Source organism: Lycorma delicatula, chromosome 1 (assembly GCF_047948215.1).
Source record: "Lycorma delicatula isolate Av1 chromosome 1, ASM4794821v1, whole genome shotgun sequence".
Taxonomy (NCBI): Eukaryota; Metazoa; Arthropoda; class Insecta; order Hemiptera; family Fulgoridae; genus Lycorma; species Lycorma delicatula.
Window position 1 is genome coordinate 231,331,485 of NC_134455.1, and position 25,802 is coordinate 231,357,286.

A 25,802-nucleotide genomic window follows, 5' to 3' on the forward strand; every position below is an offset into this window, starting at 1 on the left:
TTACCTTATGTAAGCATCTTAGCACAAAAAGTTAAATTTATATGCGGTAAATCGCTTTTATGAAACTGGATCTTCATTTTAATTGTTAGTACGCACGCGAGTTTGTTTTCACTACGTTACGGTCATTGCCCAATATGATAGCTGCCTTACTGTTCCCGAGTAAACTTTGGTTTACTCATTAACAAGTAATGAGTGCTGAATTTGCAATATCCATAAGCGGAAAATCGTAGCTACTTAATCAAATCTAAGTAAAAGGAATCAAATAAAACATCTTTATTCGGTTCTGCAGGTAAGGAAAGCTTACTCCATAATTCAGATAATCGATAAAGTGATTACTGTATTACTCTTAAAATTAAAAAAAATATGCCGTAGAATTTAAACATACATCAACCGGTAGGGTACTTATCAGAAAGAATCGAGCTGTAAACACGGCTGTGGGTATCGGATAATAATGACAATAGTGCATTTGATTGTTAAGATAATAATTAATGTTCACGTTATTAGATTAAACTGTAACCTTGTGGGCTGTTTGGATTGATCAATTTTATGCCAACTCCATTTTTGTATTGAAATCATACTACTTTAAAAGAAACACATTCAACTACATGTCTAATTATAATTTTTCAGCGATTTTGTCAGTATAAAATCAAACCGAACAACAACACTCAAACCAATCACTCCTGATTCAGTGATATTAATTAAAATGGATCTTTATCTTTTAAAAATAACTATTAATTTACTTGCAAATAAAATCGTGACTTACAGCATAGCAGAAAATTGTAAAAATTAACCTGTACAAAAGCAGTAATTTAATTTGATTTTTCTGGACTATAATTTAATAAGGTGTAGTTTTTCATCAGTAATAGAATCAGCTAAAAACTCTTTGAAATTAATTGAGATTCAGAGTTAAAAAATAATTGTTATTTTGTTGTTAAAGTAAGTAAAAAGATAACTAAAAATCGCGTTACTTGTATGATTTTTGCAGTAGTAATTATTTTTAATGTTTAATTTGTAACTCAGGATAATTGATCATTTATGTATGTCTTGTTGATCCATTCATTTAAATAAATTATCATTAGGTGAATAGTTATAGAAACAAACAATCAACAGACCCAATTTCTTTTAATAACTATTGATCTGAATTAATAAATAAATACAGATTAAATTGAGCAAAATAAAAAGGATCACTTTAAATTGCAAGGAACCTACTAACACTGACTATATATGTTATTAAAATTAATTATATTAAAATGTTATACATAATTTCATTTCTGGTAACACAGGAATATCCTTGATCTGTTGAAATTATTCTACAATAACCATGTAAATGAGTAACTTTAATCATTTGTTGTTTTATTCCAAACGATAGTACAAGAAATTCAGTTTCAAAGATTTGTAAATTCTGATATAGTTGTAGTTTCTAACTGTTTCATTAAGTTAATACATACATTTCAAATTATGAAACTTTAACTACGTTAAAGTTATTCATAAAATTATGTTTAACTAGTACGTTAATATTATTCATAAAATTACATTTTAATTTCTCCATTCACACATTCATACTGATCTGGGCACATGAGTAGAAAGCATCTGGAAAAAGGGATTATCCTGTGATATTTACTTTTAACATGACCACTCATGTCGAATGTGATTCACTCACGTCATCACTTGCATTCATCTTTTCTTTGGTACACTATCATTTAGGGATTTCTTTCCTGAGCTTACTTTCTTCTTATTCTTTATATTTTTATTTTTTATTTTACATGGAGACTATCTATTTAGAAGTAGTTTAAAAGAACACTCATTTCAAATACCTCTCTTTTAAATATCTGGAAGTGTGTATCAGAAGGGATTATGGACCAGTTATGTAGTTACCAATGGCATTGCCAATGTAACAACATTGAAAATATGCAACATCAGACATAAATAAGTTCTAAAAAAGACTTCTGGAAGCACAATTATAATTGATTAGAAAGTGAAATTTTAGTAGTTTAAGTTTTTTTATGGTAAATTTATTTATGATGGTCAACAAATAATTTTTAAGTATATATCATTATTGCAATCAAGAATCTAAGTTCATCTTCAAACTTCACACTTGATATCACATTAATAACCTAAACAGATTATTGAATATATTCATGAGGTTTTAACTTTTGTAGTAAGTTTTTAATAAATATTAAAATTTCCACTTTTTTTATGTAATGACATTTATTGTTTGGAGTCATCATTCGCTTAACTGGTCTGGTGGTGTCTTTTTTTTCATTCTATGTTAATCTTTTAATCTTCAGAATGCAGAATATGTAACCTCAAATATCTATTTTATCCTAAATTTTCAATGAAGTTTTAATAGATAAAATCTCAATCACAAGGTTTTATGAAAACATTTAAAAAATTCTGTTTTTTAATTTACAATTGAAAAAATTTGTGAAATAGATTGATAAATATAAAAATAATAAAGATAAATTTTTAAATATTCTCTCAACTGAAAACAACATTACTCGTAATTACGTTTTATTCAACAAAAGTAATAAAAATAACAATAGCATATACTTAATACCAAGTAATCTAAACGATTCATAACTGCTACAGATGTTCTGATGCTATCTACATACTTTCCTTCAATTAAAAAGTTTTATATGTATATATATATATATATAATCATTTAAAAATGAGTAATATAAATCTGCTTTTTTATAAAAAAGAAATTCCCAGTATCTCACTATGTAATTCTTAAGGCCTTTTCAGTGAAAGAATAATGTGGATTAAACACTCAAATGACCAAAGATTTCATGTTTTAAATTTTTTTAAGTTACTTATGGGTTAGTTACAGCACACATTGTGACAATATATAGGTTAGAAACAAATATTTCAATTTTATTAATATTTTGTGAGATCTCAATTGGGTCATGTTTTGATCCATGAATAGAGGAGAAATATATAGGAATTTAATAAGTAACATCACTAGTTAAAGTGCGTCTATAACCTGAACTAAATTATCATTTTCAGTAGTCATTTTGCGTGAAATTAAAATTAAAGTACTCATTTTACTTGAAAATGTTAATTTTGACTATTAAAAACAATCCCAGAACGTAACTTTTCTGTTACCATATCATTAATTGCCACCCAATATGATAATTCATTATTTTCATTATGTCACAGTAGGCCACTTTGCAGATTAGTGACAGGAGTACTGGAATGTTGTCTTTGTCTTTGTCTACTCCTTGTGGAAAAGACAGCCTGTGCTCAGTGTGGTTGTTTGTTTTTTCAGTGCAGTTTACTTTCAAAATATGCTGACTCCACTATTAAATTGGGAAATAATTATTAACATTTTAGAGTTTAGTGACAGTGATCATATAAAAACTAATAAAAATATAGATTTTCTGAGAACACTTCTGACCCAATTGTAGTTCTCAGACAAACAGTGAATCCCCCATCTTATTCATCAAGATTTATTAATTATTTGGTACATGACTCAAACCAATCAAATGAGCAAGTTGAACATCTCGGCTGTTGATTGTAAGAGTGGAGTCTGTTGGGAAATGAAACAAGCATTACATCCTTCAGAAAAGAAATGCTACATTCTCAGTATTTTATTTTATAAAATGGAGGAAGGATTCTTTTTTTGTACATTTTGACATCAATGAATGTGTAGTGAGCCATAATTATAGATCATAATTGGTCAGCTATCAAGATATCAACTGTAGTCAATAGGCCATAAACCTACGGCATGGTAACTTTTTATTAATTCAACTAAATACATCATAAAAGCAGTTTTATTCAGAATAGAAACAAGAAGCCATCAAAACCAAATGCTTATTCAGCTCCAGTGAAAGAAATATATGACAACATGGCTACAATTCTGAATGCAATTAAGTTCAAAAGGTTAATTGGCAAGTTTGTAGGGATTTGTAGGTCACAGCTCTCTATAAATGGGTTTTCAAGCTGGGTTCAGAAAATATTGCTGATTTTACATTTATGGGGAAGCAACACAACAGCATTCTGTAACAAAAAGAGTGGCCAAAAGAACTTCTAAACTAGGTGATAAAATGTTGCACATGACCCTCTTATTGAAAAGAAAAGATTCTTCTGTAATGGATAAAGAAGGATGCGATAAACATGGCCATGGATAAATAAGGTGAAGGCTACAAACCTTTAAGAGAACCTTTTCCATAATTAAGTGATGTCAAGCTTTAAGAGGGTCTATTTAATGGGGCTGATATTATAAAAGTGATTCATTACCAAAAGGAGCAGAATAAAAATTGTTTATGAAGCTGGTAAAAGATTTTTAGACAACAAAAAAGAGTAGAACTATAAATACTAATATAAGAACTTCTTAAGTTGTACCAATCCATGGGCTGTTGAATGCCACTAAAAATACATTTTCTACATTCACATATTGATTTCTTTCCACAAAACTGGACAGTTAGTGCTGAAGGAGAGAGATCTCACCAGTATATTAGGGCTATGGAGATCTGATACCAAGGCTGCTGGTTGGTAAAAGGAAAATTTGCTCCACACAAAAGGAAAAAAAGGAAATGTATTTAGCATATATATGCTAATATGAAAGTAAAGAAATTACAATATTTTTTACTTTCTGTTTACATAGTCTATGTGTGTTATTTCATGGTAAATAAAAAAAGATTCTTAATGTGTTCTGATTATTTTATGCCACTTTTAAGACAAGTGGAAATCTGTTTACAACAATAAAACTATCACTATGATAGCTTTTAGCAATTATTTTTTTAATTTTCATTTGTAAAATCAGTACTAAGTAGATCATTTTATTGATACTGCAAAAAAAATCTTTTTTTAAACTAGTTATAATTAATGTGACAATATATTTGGCTTAGTGAAGAAGGTAACAGAAACCAGGAAACCACTTCCTTCCTTAGTAAGCTAAAAGAGATGCTTGTTGCTTGAGAATGTCTCATGTTAGGTTGTACAAGTTTTTGGGTTTCAGCACCTAACCCATTAATATTTCAATAAATTTGTGAAATTAATTTTGAGGCAGATCAATGGCCCAAAAAAGGAGGGAAAAATTATTTTTGAATTTTTTAGGGATGTTTTCTTCTATTTCATGGTATTAATAAATTAATTATTCCTAATTACAAGTAACTGATGGAGAACTAATATATTAATATGTAATTAAAAAATTGAAATTAATTTTTGTATGGTAAAGACATGTTAAATATTAGTAACTTACTTATTTTTATTTTGTGGTTGTTACTAAATGCTGTATTATTTTATTCCATTATATTTATATTTTCTCAAATAATATTTTATGGAAAAATGGTTTAATTGATTAGTTTTCTATACAGTATGAGATACTGAAAAATACATAACAACTTTCTTTTCTACCTTTTATTCTGAACAAAACAGTGAATTTTAAAGATTCTAGACAAACCACCATGAAAATTGTTGTTGTGAAGGATTTTTCAAAATTTAGTGAATATTCATTGAATTACTTGGAGTAATGATTGGATCATAAAAATTTATACACATTTTTTAAAATAAATTTATTTTTCATTCTTAATACTATTTATTGTAGAAATATCTTCAAGAATAACATCATTTGTTTCAATCTTTTCAGTTTTTTTAACTAAATTTATCTGTATTTCTGCAAGAGTTTTCCCTTTAGTTTCAGGAACAAGAAAATATATTAAAATTGTTGATATAATACAGCAAGCAGAAAAAATAAAGTAATTTAAATATATTCCAATGTTATCAGATATTACTTGATATATTTTCATCCAAAAAAATGATAGTATAGTTACACTGGTGGCAATAACTGCTGATGCAATGCCTCTTGTGTTTGCAGGAAATAACTCTCCTTGCACAGTTGCAACTGTTGCACCTAATCCAGATGCAAGGACGACACAGTATGCAGATATTAAAATAAATGCAATCCAGTTGTATTTAGAAACATATATATCTGTTTTTTCAAGTAAAAAGTAGTAAACTCCAGTTAAAAATTCAAATACTGCACATCCAATGGATGACCCAAGTAGTAAAGGTCGTCTTCCCATTGTGTCTATTTGACCAGCTGCAAAAACAGTTGAGAAAACGATTAGAAATCCTAAAATTATAGTATACTCATCCGGTGTTAAAAATGCTTTTGATTCTGATGAATTGAATGTCTGTGAAGCATAAGTAAGAACAGCTGTAATTCCAGACATAATCTCAGACAATGCTACAATGAGTGCAATCATTAAAGCTCTACGATCAGTTTTTGATGAAATGACGTCTGTCCAAGATTTTTTATTGGCCATTTCATCTGCAACTGAACATTTTATAGCTTTTAGTTCATCATCAACATTAACCACAGAATCTTCACCTCTTAACCAAGCTAGTGCAATACCTGCTTCCACATCTTGATTTTTCATTATTAAATAATATGGTGATTCGGGCATCCAAATGAATGTAGCAAGAAATATAACTGGAAATGTTAATGAAATATATGCCAAGTTTTGATAAGATACATATGGGCCAATGCAATACTGAATTTGAATACCAGTAAAAAACATTCCTTGAAAGAACGTACTTAATGTCCCTCTTATATCTGGTCCAGCAATTTCTGCAAGGTACATTGGTAAAACTGTAAATACAATGCCCATCGCAAATCCTGAAAAAGAAGTTTCTATTTGTTAATTTTTCAACACAATTGCATAATAAAATCTAAAATTACTACCCTTATATTAAAAAAAGTCCTTTACGTTCTTTCAAAAGTACTATCATTTTGTTATTAATTTACATAAATTTAGATATCAAGATATCTAAATTGTTTTAGGTATTAAGAGTTCTACTTGTTTTTTGTTTCAGTAAAACATTGTCTTCGGTTACACATTTCAGTTTTAAAATACCTTCTAGCTGGAATTAGAGTAGGACTTATTAAAGAAGGTCATCAGAATCACGTTATACTGGTCAACAATGATGTTTTTACAATGCCAATATTATGCAGTGTTGTGCATTTCTGGGCGCTGATTCTGAATATCAAGAATTTCTGTATCAGCCTCAGATTTTTGTAATTGCCCTTCCTACTTTCTAGCAAGTACATGTGCATGAACAATGCAAACAATATGTTATTTACTTTATTTATTGCAGCAGTTAAATAAATTATAATCTATTTCAGGTGATAAATACCCATGAAAATAAGTATCATTATTATTGTTGTTTTTTTTTTACGAGATGTGCAAGCATTGACTGCTAAGATCATTTAACACAAATGAAAATTTGTAGCATTGAAAAATTCCATGCCTGACTGGAATTTGAACCCAAGACCTCCAGGTGAATGGCTGAAATGCTACCACTTGCCCCACGGAGGCCAGTATTACTATTATTATTATTTACACAGTAATTAAAACAATTAGAAATGATATGGATGTGACTCATGTCATATTTTCTTCTAGATGTAATTATGTCATCTATTAGTCATACAGTATTAGTTGCACATAGCATAACATAAATAAATTTTGTTTTGGTAATTCAGTGCTGGATGTAATACTGTAATCACTAAACAATATATAGGCTAAGAAAAATTTTTACTACACCAGTCAAATGTGAGCTCTTATGTGTGTAATATTTAATGGTACGCTACTTTTCCTACCAATTTGAGATTTTATTTTTCCCTGTAAAGTCAATGAATATACTACATTAATCTGAGTATAGAGTGTAAAGTTTTATAATTGTTTTTGAGAGTATTGCAGTGGACGTCTTAATAAGTATGCCATGCAGTTGCATTAATTATCCAGACAGTTTCTACTACATTTGTGATGAGGTAACATTAAGTCTAAGAAAAGAAATATAACTCCACTGATTAAAAAAAATTGTACAAAGTATATTCTAGATGTAAAGTAGGTGAACAGGATAGATCCTGAGCTTATATTTGCTGCAATTTATTCTCATATTTCAAGCTTCATATTTGTAATGCTGGTTGATTGAATGGATTACATACATAACATTTACAGTTTCAATGATTTGGAGAGAACCAAAGGAAACTTTATGCACTGCTGTTTTTGTATAATGAAAATATCCGGGATAACAGCTAAGACTAGGCATACAGCTTAGTATTCTGATATTTCCTCTGCTATAAGACCACAACCTCATACTCCCCACAGTTTTCAACTCCATACCAAAAAACATGGGAATTATACGAAGATGAAGCTGCTGATATTGAAGGTTGACCAGATTTATCAGATGATGAAAGAGAGATGCATACTTTTTAGAAAATACAAATTCTGAACCACACTTAATTAATCAGTCAGAATTAAATGAACTTGTTGAAGAATCAAGCAGAAATTCTCACATCACACCTGAAAGGATGGAATCTTTTACAACACAGTATTAAAATAAGTGCTTTCTGTGACATACAGTATGAATTTGAATGTTTCTTCTTCCCGTATGAGGACTTAGTTTTCAGTAATCATGGGGAATCTTTATTAGTAGTAAACTTTGGGACATAAACACCATCCTAATGTGGCATCTTTTAATAGACTACTTAAAGCATAGTTTAAAAGCAGTCCGTGTTGGAAATAATATGCTATTAATCTCTTTATCTCATGCAGCTCAGATGAAAGAGTCATATGAAAATATGAAACTTGTATTGGGTATTATTCAATATGAGAAACATTTACGGCATATTTCTGGAGACCTGTAAGCGATAGCACTGTTACTTGGTTTACAACTTGGATAATTCTAAATGTTATTGCTTCTTGTGTGAACAGGACAGTAGAGATGGGAAGAAACATATTTTAAAAAATTGTAGCTAAAAGGAAAAAGATTGACTGTAGGATGAAAAGTAGGGTAGGATGATATGTTTGTTAGACTTCAAATAAGAAAACTAATGAATTATATTGAATTTGAAGACAGTTTCTTCAAATGATTGTGAGGTGGCTGGCTAAAAACTATATACCCACTCTAACTCCAGTTAGTAGTAAAGACTATGTGCTAGTGGTGGGTTTGCTTGCTCCATTCATTTTGATAGCTCTGCCAGTAGAAGTATAATTATTTGTAGGTATTCCAAATCAGAAAGATCAAAGATAAAAGCTAAGAAGTATTTAATCGAAGTGTCTGTTTCCTATACTAGAGGTGTAAGACACCAAACAGCAAAGCTGTGTCTAGAGCTGCAAACAGCACTTGTTCCCTATGTTAGGGGTGGCTACACTATAAATGAATACTAACAGAATACCACTGCTCCATGATTTTCCAAGTTTTAACATTGTAGCACAACCTTCTGTTAAATGTTCTGGAGGTAAAATTGACAGAATTGGTTAGGTAAGTATAAATTAGTTAAGTAACATTTTTTAAAAACAAGCAGGGAACAAACATGAAACTGAACATAACCTACATACACTAAAGATGAAATGTAAGTCAAAATAAAAGAAAAACATGACTGGAAAAAAGATAAGATAATGTTATATTGCAAAATAGTGGTGTGAATTTAATCAATCCATAAGAACATACACAGAGTGACTGCAAAAGTAAATATTGTTGAAAACGGATGAATATCATTAAAAAACAAAATAATTATGACAGGACAAAACAATTTTGACCATTTAGTAGTTCAGCAGTTAGTAGTTCGGCTTTTGGATCACTTCATCTCAGGTTGAATTTCCTGTGAGTGACATTTTTCATGCATCATTTCATTCATCACATCTTCTATGTGAATATGTATGTACAAAGGCATATCAGATATTTTAGCAAACTAAAATGAATAAAAAATTATTTTTAAACTGTTATTACATCTCAGTGATGAGCTTTAATATTTTTTAGGTATACGTAGATCAAGAGAGAGTGATGTAAATTTTAACAATCTACAAGAATAGATACTGAATTGTGGCAAAAGAAAATTTTTGGATGACAGTTTTGATAAAGGAATTGTAAGTGATGAACATCAAAGTAATTTAAGCGTAACATTTGCAGATTTTTTCAAATTTTTATGAAATGCATTGGTGCAAGGGTAAAACAGTAGTGGAAAAGTGAAAGAAAGAAAAATGTTATGAAGTAGGAAGAGAATAATTACTGAAATAGACACAATTAAGACAGATTTTGGAAAAATGTGTTGTGTGCAACATCATGTTTATTGTTGAGACCTTTTCAGCATTACTGTTGTCCTGATGATATTAACCAGTATGCTTCCCATATTCTAAAAAATTGAATCTTCACAATAATTATTATTAATCCGATTAGTATTTGTTTTCTCCTACATATGAACTTGGATAACATATCAACAAGAATTTCATTCCTTCTCTTACATTAGTAATTAACTTTTCATTTGTGATACCATGGTTATTGCATCATGTCCAAAGATTCATTGATTAACATGATAAAATGTGATAACCTTTAAATTTATAAGATTAAAATTTGACTTCCACAGTGAGACATACTTTCCAGTCATTAAAAAATATAGAAGAATTTAAAAAACATTTGAATATCAGAAGCACAAATAGAACTTATCTAAGCAGTAATCAGAGATATACATTAGTAATTTAAGAGATATTTGCATTTATTAATTTATATAGAAAAAATTATTTTCATTGTAGATAAATAATTCTTAAATTAAATTATTTAAATTTGATTATTTGATGAAAAGTTATTAATTGTATTATATAATTCAACTAGAGAAAGTAAAATCATTGATCAGAAATGTACTGCTGTAATCTTGGATTAAAGTTTCATGGCTTTGTAAGGAGTGCAGTTTTTACTGCTTTCAGAGAGTCTTGAATCAATCTTTTTGGTGAATTGTATCAGCAGATTGTATCAGCCCTTTTATTTAATTGTTCTTTCATGACTGCATGTCATGGTCTGCATTGTTGTTGAGATGTAGATCTTTGGTATCTATGTGACATGGTAAAGATTTTACTGATGGGTCTATGCAAAGACAAAGTTTTTTGTCTGCTGGTTGCACAAGACTAATTTGAAATATTTGAAGCACACATTAGATAAAGCTGGTCCTCCTATGGAAGTAACTGGAAAATTATTAAGATAATGTTTTTTTTTTATTTTTTATACTGAGAAAATATCAGTACTATGAACTAATGGAGGAAATTGTAGAGAGGTAAATTTTTGCAGAGATTTGATAAAATTTATTTTTATCTTGCATCAGTTATTTACACTATGATTGATTACATCAGTTATTTAACTGCCATGATAAGAGGAAGGATTAGGAGTAAGTTGGAACTAAAAGCTCCAAGGATAACAGGCTTGTTTCTCAGGTAACATTACTCTGTCAGGAATTTTTAACTACCATGCTAAAGATTCATAAATCTAAAAAGTTAAGCACTGTTGTTCTGTGTCTTCATAAAGCATTTTATAACATAGATATTTGTTAACTCATAAAATTAACAAAAGGTATGTAGATAGCTGATCAAGTAGATTAATGTGTGTGAAATTAAACTTTTAAGTTTCATGATGATCTCTGTAGGTATTTGTAAATCAACTGTTTATACTGATTTTGAAAATAATAATCTTTGTAGAAAAATGTAGTATAATAAATAAAATAAAATAGAGTGCTTCTATCTCTCATATAATCATTATTTTTTCTAATAAAAAGGCAACTGATTTTCCTAAATTAATGGAGTTAAATTAAGTGCAGTAGAAAAGCAGAATACAATGAGTCCAAAAATGGTTAGATGCAAAGGATTTAAGAACCTTCAGCATAGCAAATAATTAAGTCTAAAAAATAATAGTAAAGTAGAATATATAATACTGGTAATAATTACTATAAAGATAAAAAAAAAAATAGGTAAGAGAAAATAGTGATAGACAAAAATGAATAAATTGTTAGCAGTTAATAGTCACTGAAATCTAAGTTAAAGCATAGTTATTTCACAATAAATTTGAATGCTCATTGTACCAAATTACTTTGGTAGCTGATGTTAGTTATCTGTAGGATTTTACTCTGGATTGATTCCAAATACAAAATCTCACTCATTCTGTCAAGTAGTTAGGTTATTTTATACTATGAGAAACATTTCTAATAAAAAATTAAATACAAAAAATAAAACTGAGAAAAAAGAAAAATAGATTACCTTGAATTATTCGTGCTATATAAAGCACAAAAACAGATCTTGTGGTAAGTACTAATAACCAGCTTGCAATGTACATTGGAGCTATTGATAACAGACATGGTTTTCTTCCAATTTTGTCCACTAAAATTCCACTTGGTAAAGGAGTAAAAAAGTTTCCTAATTCTATAATTGAAGCAACCCATGAACTTTCATCAGATGTCATGGGTATTTCACTTTTTGGGCCTGAAAAATGAAATGTTCATTTTAGATTTATAAGTAATAAAAAGAAACCTTAGTTTTAATCTGGTAAGATTTCAAAGACATGGAGACTCTTTAGTCAGTTGAAGAACTGCCTACTTAAACAGTATACTGTCGATTGAATGTAGATTCATGTTATCTGTGGTAATACAGAAAACACATAAAATATGCAATTAAATTTGTTATTAGTTTTTGTTGTGATATTTCCAGCTTTTATTTTTAATAATAACAACATATAAATATATTATCTTTAATGTTTTAACCCTACTTTTTGAATAGTTCACTTGGCGGCCATTCTCCAGATAACTTAGTTTCTCAGTGGTGCAGTGCATGTTTCCTAAAATATTTTTCCCTGATTTCAGCTGTAATGTCATCAGTAAAAATAACTAGGTCACAAGCTTAAACTTAAGAAAAGATCATTTATAACTAAGGAAAAACAAGCAGATTTTTCCAATGCCAAATTTTACATTATACTTATTAGTAATGTTTCTCAAGGAAAGATTTAGTTAACGTTAAGAATTCATCAAGAGTATTTTAGAGATACACAGTAGGTGTTTTGATCAGTAGTGGATAAGTAAACAATCAGAGGTCTTTTTATGTCATATTAAAAGTGAATTTAGTTTAGTACTCATTTAAACTATTGTTGTAAGTTCTATACTACCATAACTAGTATTTAGGAAACTTCTAAGCCTAAACTGTTTCATTCATAGAATATTTTTTAAAAGTGGCTGACCATTGACCATTTTGATGTATTTTTACTTTTAACTTGCGTAATTTAGCACAAAAAGAGGTTTCATAATCTCAAAATAAAGAGAATTAAATATTATCATTTTTTTCATAGGATTCCAATCTTTCAAGTAAATTGTAAAATACTGCATAAACACTGGAATTCTGTGAAAAGTAGGAGATGCAAACACTGTGAAGAAGGTGAAAAACATATTTGATGAGAAAAGACTCTATTTTAGCTAGATATCAGTGAAATAAAAATCATTTGAAATTTATATTTGTTCTCATGTATGTTTTGACAGATTGAATGGGTTTGAGATACTTGCAAAAATATATTTTTTACCCCTAGGAGAATTAAGAAAAGAACTTGATGTTTTATCAAATACTGTGTACTTATCAAATAATTGTGTTTACTTATCAATTGTGTTTTATGAAGTAAGTTTATGTTCATACACTTGTGACCCATTCCAACAGTAAAACCTTCACTTGTAAAATTCCCATTTTCAATCTAAATTTTCTGGGTCAGTAATAAACAAATATTTACAAAAGTACAAAAGTACTATCAATTTTTATTTCAGTTAGTAAATGTTATGATTCTTGTTAATTTATTTCATATAAAACATATTTTTGGATGTACCCATTTTTCCTAGAGTTTTTGGGCTTAGACATTAGGAGGTTGGCAGAATTCTTTTATAGCTGACTTCTCTTTTTGATGTCTATCCACCAGAGGACACAAGCAGCTTTTGACGTAAATGGATTGTTTTAATTCTATTGCAATTATGTCCAATATTATTTTATTTTGTAATTCATCTGCGATCAATAAATTTTACTGATGATGTTCTGTATAATTTTTTTTTTTAATTTTTCACAAGTTATTTGTAATTAGTTTGAATTTAGCTAATAATCAGTAGTCAACATCCATCGAAAAAGAGATATCAGGGAATTAATTTTGTTGTAAGTTAAAAGTGGAAAAGTGAGTTAATTATTATAAGTTCTACTCAGATATAAAAAGAAAAAGTAAGAATTTTAATTAAATAAAACTCAAAAAACCTCACTTGAAAAATTGAAAGCAGAGAAATAAATCCTTTTCCTGATTTTTTATTTTTTTTTTATTGTCCATATCTATTTATTTTATTATAAATAATACATGTTTATTATAGATTATTTAATTTAATCTGAAACTAAAGTTTACTAAATAATTTAGTATATAACATCTAGACTAATATTTTTTTTATTTTTTGAACAAAAGATGTCAAATCATTCAATATTTGTCAATATGAGCAACTGGTTTATTTCTCTCAAGTTTAAAGATATGTAATTTTTTACAAATAATTTTATATTTAATCCATCTAACAAATTATTTACAACAAAATATCCAGTTTTTGGCAGTAATCAATACAACACACTTTGCAAGCCATCTTTCTTAACTGATTCAAACATAAAAAATGCCAACTGGTTTAGGAAATATGGAGAATGTTATATGTGGCTCAAGAGATGTGTAACTGGGGAGTTCTAAAATACTTGGAGATTGCTTACTTAAATGGTCACAAAAGCAAAACTAATATTATATTGATGAAATATATGATAAATTATGAATAAGGGAGGTTACCATTCCCATGATCACTAGTATTCTGTGGACATGTTATACTCTTAGGTATTCTTAGTTCATGGTGATTATTGTACCATCTAGAGCCTGTCTTTGGCAAGAAGTTATTCTAATACACAGTTAACAAGTTCATAACTCATCATCTCAAGCTTTACTTTTCACTCTAAGTCACCAGACGACATATTTGATGGTTCATTCTTTACATTTACAAATTTTATAGAATACTTTTAATTATTTAAACTTTACTAATGAATAAATGTTTACCATTGTGTATTTCATGAAAATGTGTTACTATGCATTTGATGTCTGCTAACATGGGACCTCCTGTTCTTTAGATTAGTATGCTAGAAGTAAGTAAAGTGTAATCATAGTACAAGTAAATTTGGTACAATTATTTGTGGATTGTTAAACATATAACAAATAAATAATTTCTGAATGCCACTTCATCTATCTTCCTTTCAAAGCCAGAAAATAACACAAAATTTAGGCTCCTTAACTAATAGAGAGAAGGATTTTAAAACTAAAAATAGTGTTTTTTTTGAAATGTTAAAGGCAGTAAAAAAATAGAGTGGACAATAATGAAAGCAATTACAAATGTAAATAAATGTCTTTGATATACGAATTTCAAATAATCTAAGAGGAATCATTGGTTTGGTTTATATAACTTCACAATAAAAAAGAGTAAAATATAACTGACTTCAGTCAAAGTTCAGTCTGATCATTATCTTATCTAAGTCATTACATTTTACTGACCTTTAAACCAGACTATTATTGGTGTAATCCATCCTATAGTTGAACCACACATCAAAACTGCAATAGAACCTGAAAATAATTAAAACTTTAAAACAAAAATTTGCAAAATAACTAAACTAAATTCAAATAAAACCAATTTTCATACAACAATTGATAAAACTTTAAGTAACTTATTTCTTCTGGCATACAAAAAAAAAACAATCCAAACAAAAATCAAAGAATGATTGAGTCATAGAGGTAGCAGGAATAGATTTTCACTTAAAAAGGAAAATATTTTTGCTTATAGATAAATCAATAACTGTTTATTTTAAAACTAACTATAACTATGTAAGTTTTTGGCATGTAATACTGTAATATTTGAAAAAATGAATCAACTTTACTAAAAAATGTAACAAAAACTATTACAAAAAAATATTCTTTTATGGTTATGGATTTTTATTATGGAATTATAGCTATCTAATTATAATTATTTTTAATTGTCAGTCATTTGAACAAAGGAAAACAAAAGTATATGCAAAAGACACAATTGAACAAAGTATATGCAAAAGACACAAATGATGAGGTATAATTCTGAAAAACAACTTAAGAAAATTGAACAAAGTATATGCAAAAGACACAAATGATGAGGTATAATTCTGAAAAACAACTTATGAAGTGTTCTTTTTTTAATTAAGAATTTAGAGTCAATGATTTTTGGATTTCAATTTTTATCTTTTTTTAAACATTTTCAGAAGTTTTTTCAGTTGCCTTAACTAGTTAAAAAAAAATACATTGTGAAAAAATTTTGCATCAAACGTTTATATTGATAAACATAAAGTGAGCTATATTTTTCTATATATTCTTTTTTTTTATACAGGTGAGTCAAAAGTAGCGAAACCTCTAAACAACTTTAAAACCATTCCAGATAAACTAACTTTCAAGATAAAGTATGGGTCATCTACTTTACCTTTTGAGGAAAAATGGAATTTCAACCCCTTCTTCGGGGTTGGCCCAGAGGTTGTAACTCAAATATTTTAAATGGTAATACCCTTTGCGTGGTAAACGATTTTAAAAATCTTTTCAAGACAAAAAAAGTGGTATAAATAAAATTTTTTTACAATTTCTGTAACCAAAATGGAATTGAGATAAAGCTTGAATTTTGAAAACGACTAAATTTTAAGTTCAAATTATAAAATTAAATAAAAAGATATTAAACTGAATTAAATAAAAATTTATTTTGAATGCTAAATTTATATTTTTAAAGAATTAAAACAAATTTATTTTTTATCACAAAATATTGTTTTTGTTCCAATTTAATGAGTAAATAAATAAAAATATTGTCACCTTAATTTTGCAGCTTACCATTGCTCCAAAATTGAAGCTTACTTCATTGTTTTGTAATATTCCATTTAGTGTTTCATTACTACACTCATAGTTCTTATGAGAATTTATTGTGGTTGGTTGATTTTGTCTACCTTTACCGCATTTGTAAGCTATTTTTGTTATTTACATCTTTTTTACCTTTTTTGTAATTGTCTTTTACTGAATTAATCGTTTCTATATTACATGCTAACATTGCTATCAACATGTCACTTAGTGAATGGGAGAGGGTCACATTTTTAATGATGAGGGATTTGGTGATAGAGTTAGGTTTTATAATGAAGTATGTGAATTGTTCGATGCAGCATTTAATAATTGTAACCCTATTTAAACAGGTACTGTGCCAAAGTCTATCAAACATTTTGAAGAAACTCAGAGCAATAATAATAGGGAAAACCAGGGAGGTCTGAATCTGCAGTAGATAATTACAAATTATTAGACATTATGCAAGAATTTATTGAGAATCCTCATTTCTCAAATTGAACAGCAGCATGAGAACATAATATTACCACAGTTCAGCGATTCAAACATTAAAAACTGAAAATTTCAAACCCTTTAAAATTCATCTGGTGCAAAAACTTAATGAAGTTATCTACAATCTAAGACTTGAGTTCTCTGAAGTAATGATGAACAATATTTGTGGAGATCCTAATTTATTAAACAATATAGTTTTTAGTGATGAGGCCACATTTATTTTAAATGGCATTGTAAACTGCCATAATTGTTGATACTGGACTGATATTAATCTATACCAGTATCATGAGACACATACACAGTATCCGGTCAAAGTAAATGTAAGGACAGATATAGATGGTGGACGATTCATAGGGCCTATATTTATTGATGGAAATTTAAACGTAGTGAAATGTATGGCTTTGCTTCTTGATCGTATCATTTCAAACATTCAAAACATTGTTGGCCCCAACTTCCAAAACATTTTGTTTTAATAAGATGGTGACTTTCCTCATCGGTCTTCAGGAAGTGAAATTTTAAACACGTTTTTCGCAGAAGATGGATTGCCCAAAAGGGTCAAATAGAATGACCAGCAAGTCACCTGACTTGTCACTATTGGATTACTTTCTATGGGGCCATTTAAAAATTATTGTTTATCATAATAAGCTCCAAGATATTGTTGATTTACAAAATAGAATTAAAAGTCAGCACAAAATATCACTAGGGAATTGCTGAATAATGCAGTCTCAATCCTTTTATGACCAACTGCCACGCTATCAAACAACAGAAGGAGAACATTTCTAACATTTATTAAAATGAATTGCAAGTAAATAAGCAAATGTTATATGCTTAATAAATCTTTTTTTAAATAAATTTATTTGATGAAACTCATTTAATCATATTTTTATGAATTTATTTATTTGCGTTAACAGTTCCTTAAATTATCAATATAATTTTTCAACATTCAAAGTTTATCCCACCTCCATTTTGGGTATAGACATCATACCAACTTTTTATTTTTACCATTTTTCTTGTTAAAAAAGACCTTTAAAATAATATGTCACGCAAAGAGTGATACCATTTCAAATATTTGAATTACAACCCCTGGGTCACCCACAAGAAGCAGGTTGAAATTCTATTTCTTGTCAAAAAGCAATGTAGTTGATTTTTATCTTATCCTGAAAGTTACAGTATTTTACCTGGAATGGTTTTAAAATTGTTGAGGGGTTTCATATTTCTGACTCGCTTTGATATATTTTGTATTTATGAACCGTAAAAATTTATTTTATTTAAACATATGTAATGATTTCTCCATCATCCTTCTTTAAAATTGGCTGATCCATACAAAGCAAAATGATCTAAATTCAAAAAATGAAAATAAAATAAAATAGATAAATAAAAGATTATCTAAGATTTATCTACATTTTCTGGATAAAACAATCTATTTCTGGGATTTAAATACAATGGTCAACATAAAATTTGGAACTGAAAAGGAGTAAGTGTTCTATGTAGTATTTTATATGCTGAATCTAAATATGTACTCCGAAACAACCCATCACAACGTTCTTGCAACTTAAGAACTCCTTTAATTTATTTGTTCCATCATTCATGGAACAAATACTAATAAGTTAGTACATCAGTATGTTTGCTTATTCACATCTGATTTATATTGTAATGCATGCTGTAGACTTATATTTGATACATAACGGTTGGATGATGTCATTTCATGTCAAGCCAAACATGTATACACATGTCAGTGAGTCAAGTAATGAATAATTCAACATGATGAAATATTCTTCAGTATGAGTTCAGCTCTTGGTATGACTTACTGTGTTCTTTAGTTGTGGTAGTGGTTTTGTCATACACATATTATAAAGATTGTTTCATAAATGATGCCATAAATTTAGTGAAACATTTTTATGAAAGAACAATTTTTAGTATTATTTTATTGAACATCAAGATTTGTTAAGTTGTGTTTTGTGTGTGTGTTTCACACTGATTTATTGAACCCCATGATGAAACAATTTTATGAAGTATTTTAAGTATTTATAAATTAACATTTAATTATTTTTATAATTAAATAAGTATTTCTGCAATATTTCAACTTACTTTCATTCATTAAAACATTTTGAATTTTACAATGAATAAAAATGGGGCTTATAAAAATTCTCCAAATATTTTTTGTTACGTTTGTGGAGAATTCACCACAAAAAGTCAACAAAAACCAATATTGAATCTGTTGAAAACTGCTTACAAACATTATTTTGACTGTCCCTTGGAAGACCAAGATAAATCCTGGGCTCCACATGTAGCATGCATCAAGTACTACGTTAAACTACCCTAGTGTTTAAAAGAAAAAACCATTTGCATTTGGCATACCTATGATTTGGCGAGAGCCTACTAACCATATGATGACTGGTATTTTTGTTTAACAACTTTTACTGGTTTTAATTCAAACAATAAATGCAGTGTTGCATACCCAAATATTCGTTCAACTATGAGATTGGTACTTCATGGTGTTGATGTACCAATTCCAATTGCTCCAACTTCTTGGAAAGAAATCTTTGATTCCCCAGAAGGCTCAACTGATGAATTCTCAACTTCAATAGATATTAATTACATTCCAGAAGAATCAAGCACTGAACTCATCACACGAGCAGCACTGAGCGACCTAATTCGTGACTTGTATTTGTCAAAACACCATACAGAACTCCTACATTCACATCTTCAAGAATTGGATTTATTAAACAAGAATACTAAAATTTTAGTATATAGAAATCAAAATGAAAATTTACTGAAATACTTTAGAAGTGATGGTTTAATTTGTTCCTGCCATGGTGTTAGGGGGCTAATGTCTGAATTGAGTATGTTATTCATGATTAGCATTTATTTATAGACTCATCAAAAAGAAGCTAAAAGATAGTGTTGTTGCACAACTAAAATAAGTTTTCTTCTATACTAGTAGGCACATGCTGTATGAATGAAAGAAACATATGAAAGTATGTCAGAAATTGTAAAAGCTATTAAGTATGATGAACACTCATGATGAATCATTGCTGAATTGAAAGTGATGGGGGTGCTTCTTTTCAGTCTCCAGACTGGTTTTACAAAGTATATATGTTTCTTATGTTTGTGGGATAAACACTATGACAGATAAACACTATGCACTTAAAGGACGGCCAAAAAAAATTCAGTTTACCCCTGGTAAGGAAAATATTGTCAATATTCCCCTTGTTAAAGCAGACCATATTATTTTACCACCTCTACAGATAAAACTAGGCCTGATGAAAAATTTTGTAAAATCATTAGATAAAGATGGAAACGACTTTACATATTTAGCTGAGGTTTTTTCACAATTAATTGAAACCAAATTAAATGAGGAAATATTCATCGAGCCTCAAATAAAAAATTAATTCCTGAAAATATATTTGAGAGTAAACTGAATCCTAAAAGACTAGAAGCGCCGAAGTCATTCAAAGATGTCATTACTGGTTTTCTTGGAAAAAAAAGCTGAAAACCATGATCAGCTTTTAAATAAATTCTTAGTGAACTACCAAATTCTAAGCTGCAGAATGATATTGAAAATTCATTTTTTACATTCTCATTTGGATATGTTCCCTTTAAACTTGGGTGACATCAGCAATGAACAGGAGAAAGGTTCCACGAAGATATATTGCAGATGGAAAAACATTATCAAGGCAGATGGGATGAATCTATTATGAGTGACTACTGATGGATGACAAAAAGAGAAGTTTTCACTGAACACAAAAGGAAAATAAGAAATTAAGATAAATGTAAATGTCTGTAAAATAAAGGTAGAGCTTTTAATTGTATTTATTATTATTTTTGTATTCTATTATTTAGGAAGTTTCTCAATATTTTAAAGGGTCATAATTAAAAATCTGATGAAAAGAAAAGCTAATTTCATTTTAAGATTCAACATAAAAATATACATTCTAATTCAACTACTTTAATCAGTTCCAAATTTTTTTTTTTACTTGTATTATTATTTAATTTCTATCATGGTTGAAAATCCATCCACTCTAATAATAAACGGTAAAAAATGAACCTACATCAATGGATTTATTAAATTTTGGAATTAGGAAATGTTTTGTACATGGAATTTAATGAAAATAAAATCATTCTTTAAATATCTTTCTTCTGTGAGAACCCATACAAAACAAATCCAGTCCATTGAAATTCAGAAACATTCAAACAGGCCCAATTTAATTCTGAAGATGCTATTATTTTTAAAATGGTTTTGGTTCATGAGACTATTTCAGTAGTAATAGCTAGGACAACAGACATAATATGCTTTGCAAAACTGTTGGCAATCCACGATGCATGAAGTTAACGTACTGGACAGTAAATAGATAAAAAAATGAAAGTAATAATAGATGAAACCACTGCAAGTATCATAAATAAATCAAGATTAAAAAAAATAATAATAATAATTTTAAGATGAAAAATTTAATTTCTACTAGTGACTGGATTAGGAATGAAACCATGGCTGAAAATAGATTAAAATCAGCAAACTAATGCAATCGAAATATTGACACTAAGGATATTCTTAGATATAACATACCTATGTATTTTATTAAATGACACCACAAAGTCCAAAGTTCTTTTAACCTCTTAACATAACTCAACATGAGCATCACTTACAGCCTGCAGAAGTTAAATCGATAATCCATCTTATTCCACATTTTATTGAGCATGTTTGCAAGAATCTTTTCCCTGGCTGTTGTAATTCTTTGGAATGGGTAGTCAAGTGACTGGATTTTTTTTGGGTATATGACGTCTTTTACATTGCCTGAAAATAAGAAATCCATCGTTCTCAAATTGGGACTTGACAATAGTAAGAGATGAGGGCTTTTCTGCCTATCCAGCCTTCTCTGAACCTGTTGTGGAGCGCAGTCCACCTAATTTCTGCATGATGTAGAAAGGATCCATTTGCTGGAAAATTAAGCTCCCATATCTTCACTCTGTGAGGAAACAAAGCTATCTTACATATCCTAGTACTCTATAGTGAGAAAAGTCTGCTTATCGGAAAAAAGTGACCGAAAAATTTGATTATGTGTGATACCACACCAGACATTTCTCGACAATTATGACAATTCACAACACCATGAACATAAAGTGTTGCTTCATCATAAAATAAAATTTTCTGCAGCTAGCTTTTATCAGCGGAAATGAAGTCCAATATGGTTGTTACAAATTGAACTATTTCTGGCTAAATTTTACGTTTAATTTCATGGAGCAGCTGCAGTTTATAAGAACGAAGTTTGATTCGCTTTAGGGAAGTATTATGGACAGCGGTTTCAGTAATGTTCAGTCGACCACTAATACTTTGAACTAAACTTTTTGAATTTTGTTAGAAAGACAGTATAAGTTTTTCTGTGTTTTTGGCACATGTTTTAAGCCTACCAGTACTTTCAAAACGCTTCCAAAACCTGTTCACATCACTTATGTGTGCTTTTGTCATTTGAAAAATTTCTACGGTAAAGTCAAGTATAAATGTACCACAATCACTGATTTTATTTCGGTGAACCAGTCCATATTCTCTGCTTTATCTTGTGGCGAAACCGGGCTACAAACAGTTTAGATTGTGCAACAGATAGCACTTGCAATCTGACAGAGAATATGATAACTAAAACTTAATTGTCACTTCAAGATAATGCATAAAATACTATGAAGTGCTGAAAAATAAAAACTATATACGTTCTTGAAAGTAGTTCTTTGTCAGACACTTGGTTTATACTTAGAAATTTTATCTTGTCTTTATAAAAAGAAATAATACCTTTTAAATTTAAAGCATCTTTCTGAAATTCAGTTGTAATTAATTTTCAAATAACATCTTGTTACTTTCTATATCATTTAATATTTCTTCGTATAATATAAGACAACAAAGGCTATCTTTTTTTGTATTATTGTTCAGGATTATTATTTCAGAATCAACATGATTACCCCACTTCAATTATAGTTACCCTATGTTTTTTGGATGATGAGAAATGAATTTTATGGCTTGGCATTTTGTAGTAAAAATACCAAGCATTTCATCAGGATTTGAACCCAGAACTGAACTTTAATTTTGAACAGAATTTGAATAATCAACCAGAGTTTAAAAATGAAAGTATTGAAAATAAAGTACATAGTTATTTCTATAACAGCAGTATTTAATCCGTTACAAAATTAACACCATTCGAAAACCTTTACGGACATATTAACCCCAATTCATTCATTCATATAGAAGTAATAAATGATTATATTTACAATCTTAAAGAAAAATTGAAAAAAATTATGAGAACATGTACAGAAAATTATTGAAAAATGAAACTAAAAATAAAAAAAAATATATATATATAAAAAAATAAATTTATTAGAAATCCCATCTGACATTTATGCCAAGACAGGTAAAAAAAATAGTAAAACAAAGAATAAATATAATCAAGGAAATATCAGCTCACTAAACAAACAATGAAAAATAACAGAAATAGAAGCAATTATAATACAAAAAATAAAATTCATTTGTCAAAAATTAAACGAACTCGAAAAATTAAACAATACAAAAGAAAAACCCATCCTCCAATACAGAAACTAATCCTCATTTAAATCCTGTTGCAGTCCTACCTATTCCTAAAAAGAATTTGTCCCAGAGAAGACCAAATTTGAGATATAAATGATTAATACAGGAATAGTCCTGATAGAATTAGGTTTATCTAAATTTGAAGCCTCATACCATACATTACTATAATTTAGATAAATTGTTTATTAATTTAGGAAATTTGAATATTTACAAATATCTATTAAATAGTTTTAATAATAATCAGTTGTATAATTTAAGTAAAAAATTTGATGTGGACACCACATGACTTCCTTGTACGCATATTAAATTCCATATATACGTGTTTTTAAAATGAAAAGTGCATAAAATTTTATTTCATTAATAACTTCTGATATTTTTTCATATTATTATTATTATTATTATTATTATTATTATTATTATTATTATTGAATTATTATTTATTTTAAAGAATTTTTTATAATCAGAGGTTAATAATTAGTAATAAATCAATATATTTAAATTTAAAAAAAGAAAGGAAGTTGTATTTGAATCGATTTTCCATGAACCGAAATCCAAGGGGATTTGCTTTCTCCTTGAAAGATCCAAATATTTCATTAATTAAAATTTTATTTGGCGATAACTCTGGAACCAATAAAAATAAGTACCACTTATAAATCATTGAAAAGCACTCAATAATGAGGGCTTATTACTGGAGTTAAGAAGTCCAAAATCCAAATGTTTTGGATTTAGCTAACATGTAACAAAAAAGTGTTACTCTTATTAAATGAATTTTTCTAATAATCTATTGTTAGTCAGTCTAATATCAGCCTTCAGAGACTTGATGTATATTTAACAGTAATGTATAATTAATTTAAAACAATGTTACATATACGAAGCATAAGCTTGAATATTATAATAAAAATAATGTGGAATATAATCAAAATAAAGACTTATTTATTTCAATGTACCAGCGAATAGTAGAATATCTAGAGTAATTTAAACCCAAACGAGGTATTAAACCAAGAAAAACCGCAAATTATTTGATATTTTTAGTCCTCCAGCCGCAGACATAATCCACAACCTCAAATATAATATGAAAATTTTGAAAAATCATCATCTGCAATTTTGAAGAATCATCATCTTTGGTTTTTCAGCATCACGGATATAATCTGCAATTTTGAAGTCATCATTTGATCTTCCAGAATCGTGGATATAATCTATAATTTCAAGAAGCTTAGTACTCAAACAGATTACTATATTTAAAGGGATTGCAACAATTAGATCTACATCATCATTTAGTAATATCTTTTTTAATTTATTATTACATTTCATTTACATTGTTTCAACATTTATGTAATATCATTGATTCATTTCACATTTAATTTAATTTGTTAATATTTCACATTGTTAATTTATGTTATTTAATACTATTATGAAATTGGTACAATTAATAAGTCAAAGATTGTCAGTAAAAGCCATTAGAATTGACTTACAAATTAAGTTAAGGAATGTTCTTGATTTGCAAGACAAATATGACATTCAATTAAAACCTGAAGTGGAATTTGATGATGATTTATTTTTGGATCATGAACAAGTTGAGCAATACTTGTGTATTATAGAACACAAATTACAATATTTAATAAATGATAATAGTAATGATCAAAAATCATCTAATAAAGAAATTAATTCAAATACAATGTTTAAACAAACACAACTACAACCCATTAATATACCTGTATTTAGCGGTAATGTGTTAGAGTGGCAGCACTATTTTAATATATTTAATGATTTAGTACATAATAGAGATGATTTATCTAATATCCAAAAATTATATTATTTACATTCATCTCTGAAGGATGAAGCCTTAGCGATCATTAAAAATTTACCAATAACTAATGAGAATATATTACTGCTCTAGAATTATTAAAAACATCATTTGATACCAAATATATAATTGCATTTCACAATGCTGAACGCATTTTATGGTCAAATTCTATAAAAAGAGAATCAATAGACATTTTATGAAAATTTATTAATGAAATTTCCTAACATGTGAATTCACTTGAAGCAGTACAAC

At 28.4% G+C, this 25,802-nt stretch overlaps 1 protein-coding gene across 1 annotated transcript in view; it reads right to left on the bottom strand.

Annotated features, from left to right (window-relative positions):
* Positions 1 to 5,516: 5,516 nt before the first annotated feature.
* LOC142317776 (facilitated trehalose transporter Tret1-like) overlaps positions 5,517 to 25,802 on the bottom strand; it is a 62,346-nt gene continuing 42,060 nt past the window's right edge. Inside the window, exons 2-4 of the mRNA XM_075354325.1 lie at positions 15,349 to 15,417; positions 12,027 to 12,248; positions 5,517 to 6,622 (exon numbers count right to left, since the gene is read on the bottom strand). Of these exons, the coding sequence (XP_075210440.1) occupies positions 5,517 to 6,622; positions 12,027 to 12,248; positions 15,349 to 15,417 (1,397 nt within the window). The remainder of the gene's footprint in view (positions 6,623 to 12,026; positions 12,249 to 15,348; positions 15,418 to 25,802) is intronic.